Here is a 15,099-nt window from a genome sequence, read left to right on the forward strand (position 1 = left end):
TTGCTCTTTATGAAAGTATTCATCGAAACTAAAACCCCACAAAACCAAGTTTTTTCAACAAAACAAACTAAAAATAATGCTTGCATGATAATAAAATTACATGATTTTGTTACAATGAGTGAGTGTGCGGTACAATTAATAAGTGTAGGGGGTTTTGGGACATGGTTTAAACTGTTGTTGATTGCATTATCTTTGTGATGTTTCTTTCGATTGCATCGTGTTTTATATAAAATGTTGATTGATACCTTATTTAAAAAATGAAATAAAATATGATTTTTTTGGAGATAATGAATTGGTTTTGATTCAGTCTATGTTGTTTCTGGGTCACAGTGAGTTTATTACTCCCAAACGTATTATAGGACTCTAACAGAGCCTTGTTTATTTAGTAGAAGGGCTAGCCTGTTCTGTGCTCCTAATTGAGTCTTTACTACTGTAACATAACTTCAGAAAAGAGGTGTAAACAATCTGCATGAACAGTTGGGTACTTACCGCATTGTCTGAAGGTCACTTCTGAAAGGGCTGCAATAGTCTGTTTGCTGAACTGAACTTCTTTCTCTTCCGCCATTTCCTGACACATGGAACCCACGGTGTAGTGAACAGCAGCTTTCAGCCTCTGCAGACAAAATTGAACACGTGCTTATAGAAACAAAGAAATTCTTGTGTTCTAAAATCTCTTAAATTGAGAAACCACTAGTTTTGGTTTTAGAATGTTTGTAACAAAGTAACTAGCAAGTACCATCTACATAAATCACCCCAATCAGGTCTCTCTGGGCCACATACTCTCCGACTTACCACCCTGGAAGGCCACACAGTGCAGGGGTCTCCAATGTTTGCTATAATCATTGAAAAGCATCCTGAGTAACTAATATTACTAGTAATTATGATTCTATCAGACAAGGTTACATTCAGGGTTGGATTTAGCTTTGGTGGTGCAAAGTGCGACAACCTTTATAGTGCCCCGAATGGCTTCCTTCTCTCACTATCAACCTTCCACCCGTTCCTCTCATCTTTTCATAGTCCCCGCTCACATAATAAGAATGCATTTCTACGCAAACAAACCCTATTAGGATAATGAAAGCCGGGGGCACAGCATCCTAACCTATAACATGTAGCTTGCATGCAACTCTATGATGACAGCTCGTAGGTAACTGTGCTATATCGGGATTGTAACGTATGAACCGCAAGTAACAAAAAGATGTGTAACGAAAGCAGTAACTCACTGAGCTATCCACATAAAATACACTTCTGTGATCTGCATGGTACGCAGTCTTTGCAGCATGCACATTATCCCACTGCACAGCTTTATGAGGAGCCAAAACTGCCAGTAGACAAAACTCTGACATCTCTCCAGAAGGAACATTAATCCCTAAAATTACCTTGACATAGGTATACAAGGAACTCCGCATACAGCAAGTGTTGTTAAGCCCAAAGCTTTTCTACATTGCAGCACCCCGTCCAGAGCTCTGAGCCAGGTGCGGCTGCACCGGTCGCACTGCCCTGAAGCTGGCCCTGGTTACATTAAAGATCACCCTATTCAAAATTATCAGAAGAAATCACCTCAGTGCATCCATCATGCAGGGTTGATATCAGGGGTGTGGGAATCGTATCACCCGCCTCCTGTTTTCTGTTACAGCAGCCCTGCCAAGTGCCATGCATCTCCCATTAGAATAACGCATTTGCTGTGATTTTTCCGCATTACTGCAATGCCTGAGATTGTCACGCAAAAAAGGTGTCTTTAAGTGCAATAAAACAGTGTAGTTGTAGTTTCTCGTTTTGCTGTGATGGACGCTTAAAAGCTTAGCTAGTTTTTCAAAGGCCACAAGATGGCACTAGTGCACAACAGGAGGAACAGAAATCTCAATATATTATGACTTGGAAATATCCTGCTATCACAGAAACTCACATGCAAGTCAAACGAACTTCAGAGATTTGAAGACGAAAGACAAAACCACACACCCGACTAATTAATGTAACTAAGCAACCCCTGCTCAAACCTTAGTATGTAACTGCTGTGGATATCCAGCTTCAAAATGAAGCTTTTAAGTACATGCCAAAACTGGGTCAGTCTAAACTGCAGTAAAAGGGGGGCCCAATTGGAGAACTGTACAGGGAGAAGATCCCCGCTGGGGGCCTTTTCACATCCTGTAGTCGGCCTCACATGGCAGAGAGTCTGGACAGACTTGTCAATTGTCAATTGATCATGATCTGATCGTGCCATTAATTTAATTGGTTGCCAGCCAGGGAGGCGCAGGTTGGCAACCTCTGTTTTAATGTATTGTTTCTCTGCCAACGGGTCTCTGGCCTAGGCTGTGCCATGCTACCACTAAGTGTGGGTGACATTAAACTGTTAGTAAGAAGGTGTCATTCGTAGTCGTTGTACGTCACTCATAATTACACTGAAATTATTATAATGTCACACATAAGCCATCCGAAACCTTGGCAGCTATTTGAATGTTGCCATTTATGTAAAACAAAAATTAGCCATCACGGATTGTACATGTTTCTTTACTTTCTTTTTAATATTTTGTCGACGATGCGCATTCTAGACCGTTACAGCAAGTCTGCCAAATACACCAGACAACCCTGTAAAGTAATTTGCATCAGAGGTTGTGTGTGTGCAATCACTGAGAAATAGAATTGAATCCTAGTGCAGAGGGGAGAACCCAGCCTGCAACCGAAAGCATTGTGAACATGCAAGTCATTATGTTAAAATAAGGGCAGTAGGTTAGAGCCCATCCATTTTAAGTTTTTTCAACCATTCAAGATCTATTTAGAGCTTCTCATTGCTCAAAAAGGTGTAATTTTTGATAGTAACTATTTTCATTTGCTTCATCTCTTGGTTTCACTCGCAAGAAAGTGTCGCACAGTTGAATGTATAAGTACATTGAAACCATGGGAATGTCACACATAAGCAATCTGAAAACTTGGCAGCTGTGCCACAGGCTGGAAGATTCAATATCCATGTTGTCCAGTGGACAACTAAACAGTAAATCACTGTAAAATGAGGCAGAACTACGGCACTCTCGTACTCGCAGCCAATAAGGACGACTAAGAAATCCTATCATTACTAGAAAAATGTGTAGACCTGTGACTGGCTGCAAGTCAGTGACTGGACTCCAGCCTAGGGTTGGCTGAGTAGTCCTGAGCCCGTAAAAGGTTCTTACTGCTGGAAAACAGAGCTTAGGGGTAGGTCCCTTCTGTTATTGGCTTCTAAAGAGTGGTTACAGAATTCAGCCCGGGCCTTCTTTCCCTCAGAGGACCTTGAGAAACTGTGTGGGACAATTCTAAGAGGACTATGCAATTCCACATCTTAATGTCTACTACATCCTGGTCATGAATCTATCCCTTCCTTTTTTATTTTTTGGAGCTTACTGTGTGACTTAGTGATCTAGGCCTTGGGCAAACCATATCATATACTTACTTTTATTTAATGTATTGAAGCACCAGGTACTATAACACAAAGAGTCTCTGGTATAGTATCCAGAGGACCGGGGGGGGGTTTTAAGAGGAAAAATGGAGTATATCCTCCTTACAATTATTTTATCACAAAAAACACTTCAAAACATTTCTAAGCCTGAGAATGGTATCTGGGTAGTATGACACACATGGAATTTAAGCCTTGTGTGTGGTAGTGGGGGCTGAAAGACTGATCACTAGTGGTATGTTGGACTTGTTAGTCATGTCCACTTGTGCGGGGGAAAAAACTAGTTCTTTTTAGTTACCCTCACACACCCTAGTGGTGTCATGCTTCATTATTGGGTCACCCCGACTCCTAAAAGTCGAGGTGGGCTCAACCACAGTGTTGGGTAGCTCTTTGAGAGATGAAGGATGGGGGGTTATAAGATAAAATACCTCAATCAGACCCCTGGTTTCCCTTTATTCGTGGGTTTGATTGGGTCGTTAAAAAATATTTAAAAGTGGGTCTTCTTTGGATTTTAATGGTCCTATGACCCTAGTGCCGACATGTTTCAGTCCATATAAATGGTCATAAAGGTCCAGGACTTTCTTCAGGGCTGGGAACAACCCCCCTCTATGTGTGGGGAGTAAATAGGAAGGGAAGTCCCTATCCTACCAATGTAGCGAGGGAAGAGTAGCTTCTCCTCGTGTATGTATCAAGGTATCTCTGTGATGCCAGGCTCCATCCAATTGGGAGGGCTTTGGGCTTCTCGACGGACCGAGAGGTGCTGGTAAGTGGTCTCAGTTTTTGAGTTCTCCCTTCCTTTGAATATATTGCAGTCTCGGTCCCCAGCTTGTTCTGGATCAACAGCCGTCGGCTGTTGATCCAGAACAAGCCGGGTACCTTGATACATACACGAGGAGAAGCTACTCTTCCCTCGCTAAGTTTAAGGTTTAAGACCAGTTTTCGCTTTTTACGTTGTTTTTCTCTCTCTCAAACCCCTATACAAAGCCTGTTCCAGTTTCTAAATCTTTTCCCACATTTAAGCAGAATACATGTTACACTCTATCACCACTACGTTACTACTGTTATATTTTCAGAGGTGGACTTCCTCCAGTACAAGAGGTAGCTGCAGAGAGAAATCCAGTAAATGTTTTAAGGAAAGTGCCCTCTTTTTGCATGGTTACCCCTATCTTTTTTGCCTAGAACTGATGCCACCCTGAATTAAGTATGTGCTTGGATCCTACTAACCAGGCCCCACCGCTTGTGTTCTTTCCCTAAACTGCACCTTTGTACCCACAACTGGCATAACCTCTGGTCCACATGTAAGTCTCTTGTCAAAAGTACCACTGGTACCAAGGGCCTAGTGCCCAGAGAGAGCCTCTGAGGGCTGCAGTATGTATTATGCAACCCTCAGAGACTCCTCACCGGACACATACACACTGCAGACTGTGGGTCAGTGGGAGGTCCCCGAACCCAAAAGTAGACATGCCTTACAAACTCTGCCTGTGGCATAGGTAAGTCACCCCTCTAGCAGGGTGCACTGTACCACAGGTGAGGGTAGAGTTGCACGAGCACTATGCCCGTACAGTATCTGTGCCATTCACAGACAATGTAAGTGCAGTGAAGCCATTTTGAGTACATGGGCTGGGAGTGGTCATCACGAACCCCACAGTTCCATGATGGCTTTACTGAAGACAGACGTTTGGTATCAAAATTTTCAGCACATTAAACCTGCACTGATGCCAGTGTCGGATTTACTGTAAACAGCAGTCAGAGGGCATCTTAGAGATTCCCCCTGAAACATGACCAGCTCTGGTGTGGTTCCTGATTGGCTACCCGCCATCTGCCACCACCAGACATTTTTCTGGACCACTTGGTAGAGAGCCTTCTGTTCTCTGGTTCTGGGAACAAAGCACATCCTGGCAGAGGTGTCATGCCCACTCCCCCAGGATGGGCAGGGCCCACGAAGTGGGAGCTTCAAAAACATGCCGCCTTTTTAGCTAACACCAGCCTTTTGCTGCTATCAGCAAATGGCCCCCACCGGTTCTGACCCACATTTGGGCGCAAGAATCGTCGGGAAAACCTAGCCAGGAAGGGAGGTGTGCCCACCTTTGCCAACCCCACAGGTGAGGTGAAGCACACATCTCAGTTCCCTCCAGCTTGAAGACGAGGGGATTCAGCTAATTAGGAAGAGGAATATGCCCCCTCCAAAGGGAGGATAGCATACTAGAGGGTGGAGACACCCCAAGGTAGGGACCATTTGGTCCTGCACATACCTGTAATGCGCCTAATTCCAGTATTTAGGGGCACCCTTGAATCTTACCTCTTCAGATTACGACGACCAACGAAGAAGGACCAAAGTGCTGTGCAGCAGTGCAATGAGAAGAGGACAACCGACTTGCCCCCAGCCTTACCAGCTTGTCTTCTCCTCCAGCGATCCTGCTCCGAAGAAAGTGGTGTGCCCTGAGTCAAGCACCTCTCAAGAGCCTGGACCTCCTTCATAAAGACACTTTTCTTCTGAGGGACACAGATTTTTCCACGAAGAAACTCTACTACAAAGACGCTTGATCAGCTCCTCTCCCCCTCAGGACATTTGGGGCCCGTTGCAGACATATTTATTAGAACATCCCCATGTGGACGTCGCTATGCCCTAAAGTCAGATAATACCTGCTCCCACATGTCCACTTTCTTCAATACTCCGGCTTCCAATGCCCGTCCATCATGGCACCCTAATGTACTGTCACACTCCTGACGTTCTTATCTCAATGCAAACTGTAACAGCAAATGTATAATACCTTGTTTTTCTTTCCGATTGTCCATACTCCATTGGTGGTGTGTATTGTTCAACAAAATCCCGTTATGTTCATGACCAACTACTTCTGTATGTCCGGATATGCCCCTGATATGTGTTCCTGATTCGGTATGCTCTGTCTCCACTATGGCTATCGCATTTGAATGTCTGTATATTGTCTGAAAATTTCAATAAATAAACTTTAAAAAAACACAACTCTCCAATATCTCCTCTAGACGCCTGCAGCCTCAACCTAAAGGGTTACACCGACCGCAACCAGAGCTGGTGACTGAAACCAGACACTAAAAAAGACCCCAGCACTCACAGCCCTACGGCCTTGGTGTGCCCAACCGACTGTGGCCCTGGATCCCCCCACTATCCAACTTACCTCCCCAGTCGTGAGACGCCTTCTGCCTGCTTCCTGGAACGAGCCTACAGCAGTTTTCTTCACTGACATCTTCCAGAGTTCCAATGGGAACATGACTTGACTTTGCACACTGCACCCTGCTGCCAGAGTGCTGCTGGTGGTGAATTGTCTGTCCTTCTTTGTGGTCCACTTTTTATACAACAATTGGTCTGGATTCAGTCTCAGAGTGTGTGACAATTTCTAGACAGAGCGTGAACAATAAATGCTTAACACAGCCCTCTGATAAGCCAGACTTCAACCACACTGAGCTGTCAGTTTTATCTACTTTAGCCTTGGTTGTATCTCTGGGGATCCACTGGACTATGTGCACACTATACCTTACTTTGGTATAGTATACACAGAGCCATCTTTATACAAACGTGACCACAGACATCAGAACGATAGGCAGTATACTTCAATTCCAATCCTTCTGCAAGCTCCTTAGACGGCAGCATTCTTATTTTACACTTTTGGAGCATCTCTGGTTTAGAATGAAAAATGTCCTAGGGGTTTCTTCAAATTCTTTGCTTTCTTGGCAGGCCCCCACCAGTGGAAGGTTACATAACATATGCCTGACATGGCACTGACTGAGGGAGAGTAAGTACATTCCAGGCTTTGTCTTGAATGAGACTCAGTCTTGTGATTGGTTTATAAGCTGGGCCATCTCATATTGCTATGTAAAACAATTAAAAAAGTGAAAAAGGGAGAAGGAGGCCAAATAGCTTGAGTGGCCAGGGAACGATGTCCCATTGAGCACTGTGATCAAAAGCTGTGCAAATGTTTCTATGAAGGGACAAAGTTTATTTACATATCAAGAATGGAGGAACTGCATCACAGGTGTCCTGCACAACCAAGCTTTAGAACAGGTTTTTTACCTCTGGAGAAGCTAACAAAGAGGAACGCAAACAACTATAGTGTAGCAACACTCCACCAGCAAGGAGCAGCCCAAAAGCATTCATTACAGCTTGGCCTATGAGATTCAGCGTGAACTAACAAACTTATAATAATAGAGAGTCGTGGCCTCTCCTCTCCTTTCTTAATCCTATCTTCATCACATTCTAGTAAGCCAGCCTACATTCATCAACACACTTCCTAAAACTTCCCAGTGTCACCCCCCAAATACCTTAGGAAGGTGGATTGATAGCTGGATAGACCTGCTGGAGGGTATATGGCTGCTGCACAAAACATCAGAAGGTGCGTCTGCATGTCTACAGGGCCTGGATGTATGAAGGGCGAGTATATGTGCTGCTGCAGCGGGGAACTGTTTCTATCTACAGGGGGAGGGGTGTTCACGATGGTATATATATTATGCATACACATATACACACACATACATACATACATACACACATACATATACACACACACACACCTTTGCGAATAAGCCTTGAACACCTAAACACGTTAATTTTTTATTTATGTTTCAGCACATTTCAAATTGAATACTTTTGTGGATTTTTAGAGGGCCAATCATTTCTTTGTAGGACAAGTAGGTGATTGGGTGTGTGGAATTACCCAGTGACGGTTGCAACTAGGTAGTTAGGATCGTGTTTCCATAGGAAACATATTTTTGATTTGCTTATATCTTTGGCACAGTTTGACGTCTCTTCACAAAACTCAACCTCCAAACCTTCTTTTGCACCATAGCTTCTTCCTGGGGCTGAGAAAAGGGAGGGGGTCCCAAAACCCATTTTTCCCAATCTTTTTTCCATAGGAACTTTAGACACATCTACAGTCCAAACCACTGAACGGATTTACACCAAATTTGGCAGAAAGCTATATCTTGGTCCAGAAATGGCTTTTCTGTGATTTGGTGTAATTACGTTCAGTAATTTTATAGCAATTAATGCCCAAAAATGTTATATATTTCATGCTCCAGAGGTTCCGCGGCCCCACGAGATCTGTTGAGATCTAATTAGCTGCCACCACATTAACCAGGAAGTCCTGATTCTTTTATATATGTATATATAAACAAGCATTTACAATGCAATAGGTCTCGCAGCATTAAAGTTAGAGTTACTGGCATTGTAAATGACAATGCTTTGCATTATTTTATTTTTTTTATTTGCAATTGGTATATAAACATTGTTTGTGAATGGTTAGCTGTTGCTACCCATTTTATCAGCAAAAATCATCATGTTGCCTCTGAGAGCTGCCCAACTCCTTGGAAGGGAGTCTGCACGATGAGGCTGCACTGAATGTTTTTTAGGTCAGACTACAGAAAGCTTTAGCGGTCTCAAAGACCTATTGTTACCACACAACTGATGCACACACCCCAAACACAGACTCAGAAAGGGGCTTTTTCCAGATGGGGAAATGAAACCCAGGGCCTGCAGCTACAAGCAATGCAGGCTGAGACACAAATCCTCAATGAAAGATCAAGCTTACTGACAGTTTAATGCACATTTCGAGCTTTTCACGGAAAGGAAGGCGCCCAGAGGCATTGAAGTTAGGAGTGTACGCTGTGCAAGCTACTCGGTGGCCTTCCTGGTGTCACAAGAGCGTCATGGAAAAGGGAGAGACAGTCACAAACGTCACTGCCTCAAGACAACAGTCCTGGATTCCTACCTTGGGGCCCTAGGTAGATCTCGGGGCTGCCTAGGTGCAGGGCGCTGCAGTTCAATAGTTGGTATTTGGGCGGGGGTGAAGGATGCAGCCAATGGGAAATAATGGTTTGTCGCAGACGTACCATCGTCCTATTAAAGCTATTTCAGGTGAGATACCGCGGCCAGATGCTCGGCTTCTAGCCACCTCGAGTATCTTCAAAGCTGCTGGGACCCACCCTTTTCAAGTGACTTTCTGCAACATATTAAAACTGCTAGGCGCCACTTCAGAACAAGCTTCTAGCAGCCTCGTCATTCTTCCGAGCTGCTGGGCTGGAAGGTTAGCCACCCATCCTGCTTGTAGCTAAATCATTGTCGTCAAAGCGGCTGGGAAGCATTCAATCACAAGGCTTCTAGGCGCCTTGATAGCTTCCCAATTGTTTTGCCCAGATAGGGGCGGGATGTCCTCAGTAGAGGGCAAGGGTGAGGGGGAGTTTTAAAGGTCCATCAGGAGGCCTGAGAGCACAACAGCCTTAATCCCTTGCTCCTCAAAAGAATGATTGACGCTCCTACATTCACGCGCCGGATTGCAGAACCAGCCTTTCCAAAGTTGATAAATTAAGTACCAGTACACTTAAAAAACAAAACATTACCAGGCCCGAAACAGCAAACACCCTCTCAAACAAACATTTAAAAACTGGCGCGCCGTTTCCTTTTTGAATGCGTAATTTATTGGTAGTACGTCACGAATAAAGAAAAAGAGAAAATGCTTCCGCCTGAGCATGACAATCAATGACCCACCATGCACAAGCGTCGTGCGTTGCACTGGACGTGCCCGCCACCCACCCACCCTCCATGCACAAGCTTCGTGCGTTGCACTCGTCCTGCCTCACAACCTCTGGCGCCAGAACGCACTAAAGTCCAGAAAACGGGCTGACAGGAGGGAAAGAAATGCTGACAAGAGCAGCTCTGGATGGGAGGTTTGTTTTTACCGATTCATTTACCAGAAGAAAAGAAACTAGCACGTTCACTTTTCACTGCCTCTTACAAAGACGCACATCTTTGTTTGGGGTTACGCTGCAACACCTGGAAATGCAGCTGAAAAGGCGGAAATGGGGTATTACCACCGCCGTCTTTTTTCCCTATTCACCTGCGCAGAACAGACTGCGCCCGGGTCTCTTCTGTGATCAACCTATTAACTCAGCCCACTCCCCGCAGAGATCGACAGTTCCATTGGGCTCCACAGCCAGCCAATGGCGGCGCCTGTTTACCTCCAGCGGAGAGGAAGAGCACGCAGCACGAGCAGGCCGTGCGAGGAGCTGAGAGTGGCAGGAAGAGTGGGGTGTGGCTTCGAGCAAATCAGCTTGCGGGTGTGCGGCGGCGGGGGCGGAGCGGACAGTGGAAAGAGGGCGCGCGGAGAGTGTGTGAGAGGAAGCAGCGCGTGGGCAGGAGCCAGCGGGACAGCTCGCGCCGGCAACAGCAGATCAGTGAGCTACAGAGCCTGGTGCTGCAGCAGGCACAGTACGGTGAGTCCTTTATACGCTTTATGGAGAACCAGGGGCATTCAGTATGCGGCGGCGGCGGGGGGGGGGGGGGGCGGGCTCTGTATCTTTGCATGCGTGTATGTGCGCTCGTGTGTGTGTCTCTGTGTGTGTGTGTGTGTGAGTGCGTGCCTGCCTGCGCGTGTGTGTGAGTGTGTGTGCCTGCGTGCATGTGCGCGCGTGTGTGTTTGCCTGCATGCGTGCCTGTGCACGTTCACGCACCCAAATCCAGCCAAATCGGCAAAGCGCGCCCACGAGGTCAAATCTCCGGCAGGAGAAGCGCGTGACAGTCTGCTGTCCACATTCCCGGAAAAGTGATTGCATAAGTTGTCGAGCCCTAGACAGCAAAGCTTCGCTTTGCTTTCGTCTAGGCTCAACCTAAAAAGAAGAACAGAAAAAACATAGGGAGCAAGGTTGCAATACCCTAACCCCCTGGGTCTGGTGGTGGGGCCAAAATTGTTTTGGGTTTCAAATTTTGCCACAAATTCAAGGAGGATCGGCAAACCATGGTAAAATGAAAAAAATAAGAGCATGTCAAACACAACACACACCAGTTGCAATTCACATCCAACCTCTGGTATCCACACACCATCTCCCCCTGACTCTCCATAGCTCACATGAACACCCAGTACACATCCCTGCAGCAGCTGAGCCAGCATGAAGCTTGAAATGAAGCATTTCTGGTCAGGGGCGCTGGCACGGGCGGGCTGGTTGAGAGACTGGCATGGGGTGAGTCCATGGCTGGATGGGGCTGGTGTTGGTGAGGCAGTGCATGCTGGCAGAGGGGGTGCTTGCTGTGAGGGCTCAGCAGCATGTGGGGCCTTGGTGTGCTTTGCCTGCATGCTCTGGCACGTTGCAGTGCTCTGCTGCCCCCTGCTGTACAGACATCTAAAATATACCTCCTTTCCGTTGTTGGCAGAGACAAGCATCCTGGGCCCGGCCTGGCCTCTCAGACGGCTCCTGGCCCTGACTCGCCACACTGAAGATCCAAAAGAATGGAGCGGTATCCAAAAACCCTCCCCGGAGACACGCAGGGGGGATGAAGCCCCTACGAGCCTTGCGATGCCTTCAGCACACCAAGCGGCAGACCCCGCCGCGCCTGGTACCATCATTGGACCATCCACGCAGACTTGTGCCAGCAGAGAGCCTGCACCTTTCACTGTCACTACCGGGTCCCTGGAGATAACCCAGGACGGACGGACGGACTGCACCAGTGGACCAAACAATGGGGAGTCTTGAAGCTCCCGGCCCGACAGGCAATCACTCCGAGGTGCAGGGAATACCCAGGCCCATGGCAGAGGTCAGGCTTACACTAGACACCGCGCAAGCAGGCCACAGGCGAGGAGGATAGTCACAGCAGAGAGAACAGCTACCCACAGGGGAGCAGCCGGCCTGGAATCACGCTGGGGATCAAGTGCACACCGAGGAGACCCTCCCGGCTCCGAGGGGCGGCAGAAAAGCAACTGTGGCCCGGGACGCGGCTCAGACCGCAGATGGGGCCGAGGAGCCGCCCAGGAGCCAGGCGGCTTTAATCCGGCATCAGAGGACAGCAGGGCCGTCCAGACATGAGCAGGGGGGCATTGGCGCGGTAACTCAGCTAAATGAAGGTAAAGAGTGCGGAGAGGGTGTGGAAGAAGCCGTGGTCCTCGGCCCAAGTGCAGCCCTGTGGGAACCAGAAAACAGCGAGAAGGAATCTCGGCCCCTGAGCCAGAGCGCCCACCTCGGCCTGCAGATATCCCTGGGGAGGCGAAGATGGAAAACGCAAGGGACGCCCACCATGGAGGACCAGCGCGCGACCTCACAGGAACACACATGCAGTCCTTACGCACTGCGCATGCGTGAGGCCAACTTTGCCTGGGGCATGGAGCGCGCGCAGTGTACGGGGCTCCCATGAGCTGAGGGAGCCCCGTGAGTTGTAGCCCGTGTGATGGAGGCATGGACCCTCTCGCAGAGAGCGTGTGCCAGGTGATGTGACGGAGCCTGCAGTGGAAAGAGCCCGGTGAGTGGGGAGAGGTGGGAGGGTGCACGTGTGCGTGTGTGCACGTGTCTATCTGTGTGTGTATGTATGTCCTGATCCATTGTGAGTGTCAACAGCATGCCGGAATCGGAGCGCGTGTTCACGTGCGCACGACCTGATCCGATTCCGGTATGCTGCGTGTGCCCATCTCTTGTCTCCCTCTTGGCTCCTTGTAAGCAGACCCGCCAACAATAGTCTCGCGCTGCGACAGGGCTTCGCACTGTATCGCAGGTGCAAGACCTAAAAAGGAATATATTGATGAACTGTAGCGCTGGTGCATTGAGTTTATCCGGCGAGTCAAGTCAAGGAAAGCTTTATTCAGCTGTTTTTCAATACAGTCTTAAAAGCACATAGTTATGATAAACAAGCATTTACAATGCAATGGTCTCTGCATTCTTAAAGTTAGAGCTATTGGCATTGCTCATGACATTTTTATTTATGTTTTTGTTTTTAAAACATAAATAAATGGCATTGTCATTTACAATGCCAATAGCAGGGCAGGAGAGCAAGCAAAACCAACGAGGGGGCAGGAGAGCAAGCACAACCGAGGGGGCGAAGGCAGGAGAGCAAGCACAACCAACGATGGGGCCGGGGCTGGAGAGCAAGCACAACCAACGAGGGGGCAGGGGCAGGAGATCAAGCGCAACCAACGAGGGGGCAGGGGCAGGAGTTCAAGCGCAACCGAGGGGGCGGGGGCAGGACAGCAAGCACAACCAACGAGGGGGCAGGACAGCAAGCACAACCAACGAGAGGGCGCGGGCAGGACAGCAAGCACAACCAACGAGGGGGCGGGGGCAGGAGAGCAAGCAAAACCACCGAGGGGGCAGGGGCAGGAGAGCAAGCACAACCAACGAGGGGGCAGGGGCAGGAGAGCAAGCGCAACCAACGAGGGGGCAGGGGCAGGAGAGCAAGCGCAACCAACGAGGGGGGCAGGGGCAGGAGAGCCAGCGCAACCAACGAGGGGGCAGGGGCAGGAGAGCCAGCACAACGAGGGGGCAGGAGAGCCAGCACAACCAACGAGGGGGCAGGGGCAGGAGAGCAAGCGCAACCAACGAGGGGGCAGGAGAGCCAGCACAATGAGGGGGCAGGAGAGCCAGCACAACGACGGGGCAGGAGAGCCAGCACAACGACGGGGCAGGAGAGCCAGCACAACGAGGGGGCAGGAGAGCCAGCACAACGAGGGGGCAGGAGAGCCAGCACAACGAGGGGGCAGGAGAGCCAGCACAACGAGGGGGCAGGAGAGCCAGCACAACGAGGGGGCAGGAGAGCCAGCACAACGAGGGGGCAGGAGAGCCAGCACAACGAGGGGGCAGGAGAGCCAGCACAACGAGGGGGCAGGAGAGCCAGCACAACGAGGGGGCAGGAGAGCCAGCACAACGAGGGGGCAGGAGAGCCAGCACAACGAGGGGGCAGGAGAGCCAGCACAACGAGGGTGCAGGAGAGCCAGCACAACGAGGGGGCAGGAGAGCCAGCACAACGAGGGGGCAGGAGAGCCAGCACAACCAACGAGGGGGCAGCGGCAGGAGAGCAAGCGCAACCAACGAGGGGGGCAGGGGCAGGAGAGCAAGCACAACCGAGGGGGCGGGGGCAGGACAGCAAGCACAACCAACGAGAGGGCGCGGGCAGGACAGGAAGCACAACCAGCGAGGGGGCGGGGGCAGGAGAGCAAGCACAACCAGCGAGGGGGCAGGGGCAGGAGAGCCAGCGCAACCAACGAGGGGGGCAGGGGCAGGAGAGCCAGCGCAACCAACGAGGGAGCAGGGGCAGGAGAGCAAGCACAACGAGGGGGCAGGAGAGCCAGCACAGCATTTATCGTCAGGGATCGATAAATGCTGGTTGGGAGCCGCAAGACGTGGTTTTATCGGTGCTTGTACTCATTCCCCCCAGCTCCTCGCGATAGCCCCTGCCTGTGGGACAGAAGCGGGGGCTGTGCAAGACTTACTGTGGGCATTGGGCCACGTAGCTCAGTTTCCTGGATGCAACACATGCATCCCCTCTGTGGCTGGCCCCTGCCTCCAGGATTGCTGTGGAGCCGGTTAGTGGTCACTGGAGGCCCTTGAAGCGGCACTAATTCCCCTGTGCAACTGCCTATACCTTGGTGCCTCGTGTCTTTTTTGGGCCTAGACGCACCTTCCCATACCAGTTGTGACCTTCATTTCCCCTAATAAGGTGTGTATGTATGTCCTGATCCATTGTGAGTGTCAACAGCATGCCGGAATCGGAGCGCGTGTTCACGTGCGCACGACCTGATCCGATTCCGGTATGCTGCGTGTGCCCATCTCTTGTCTCCCTCTTGGCTCCTTGTAAGCAGACCCGCCAACAATAGTCTCGCGCTGCGACAGGGCTTCGCACTGTATCGCAGGTGCAAGACCTAAAAAGGAATATATTGATGAACTGTAGC

The 15,099-nt window shown here is 49.3% G+C and overlaps 2 protein-coding genes across 3 annotated transcripts in view; one reads left to right on the top strand and one right to left on the bottom strand.

Moving 5' to 3' along the window:
- LOC147710658 (uncharacterized) overlaps positions 1-15,099 on the top strand; it is a 509,433-nt gene that overhangs the window by 184,186 nt on the left and 310,148 nt on the right. The gene's annotated exons all lie outside the window — the stretch shown is intronic.
- The window catches only part of CENPS (centromere protein S), a 121,169-nt gene that overhangs the window by 83,239 nt on the left and 22,831 nt on the right, over positions 1-15,099 (bottom strand). The window contains exon 2 of the mRNA XM_086921344.1: positions 490-613. Coding sequence (XP_086777470.1) covers positions 490-613 — 124 coding nt within the window. The remainder of the gene's footprint in view (positions 1-489; positions 614-15,099) is intronic.

Source organism: Lissotriton vulgaris, chromosome 5 (genome assembly GCF_964263255.1).
Source record: "Lissotriton vulgaris chromosome 5, aLisVul1.2, whole genome shotgun sequence".
In the NCBI taxonomy this organism is placed as follows: domain Eukaryota; kingdom Metazoa; phylum Chordata; class Amphibia; order Caudata; family Salamandridae; genus Lissotriton; species Lissotriton vulgaris.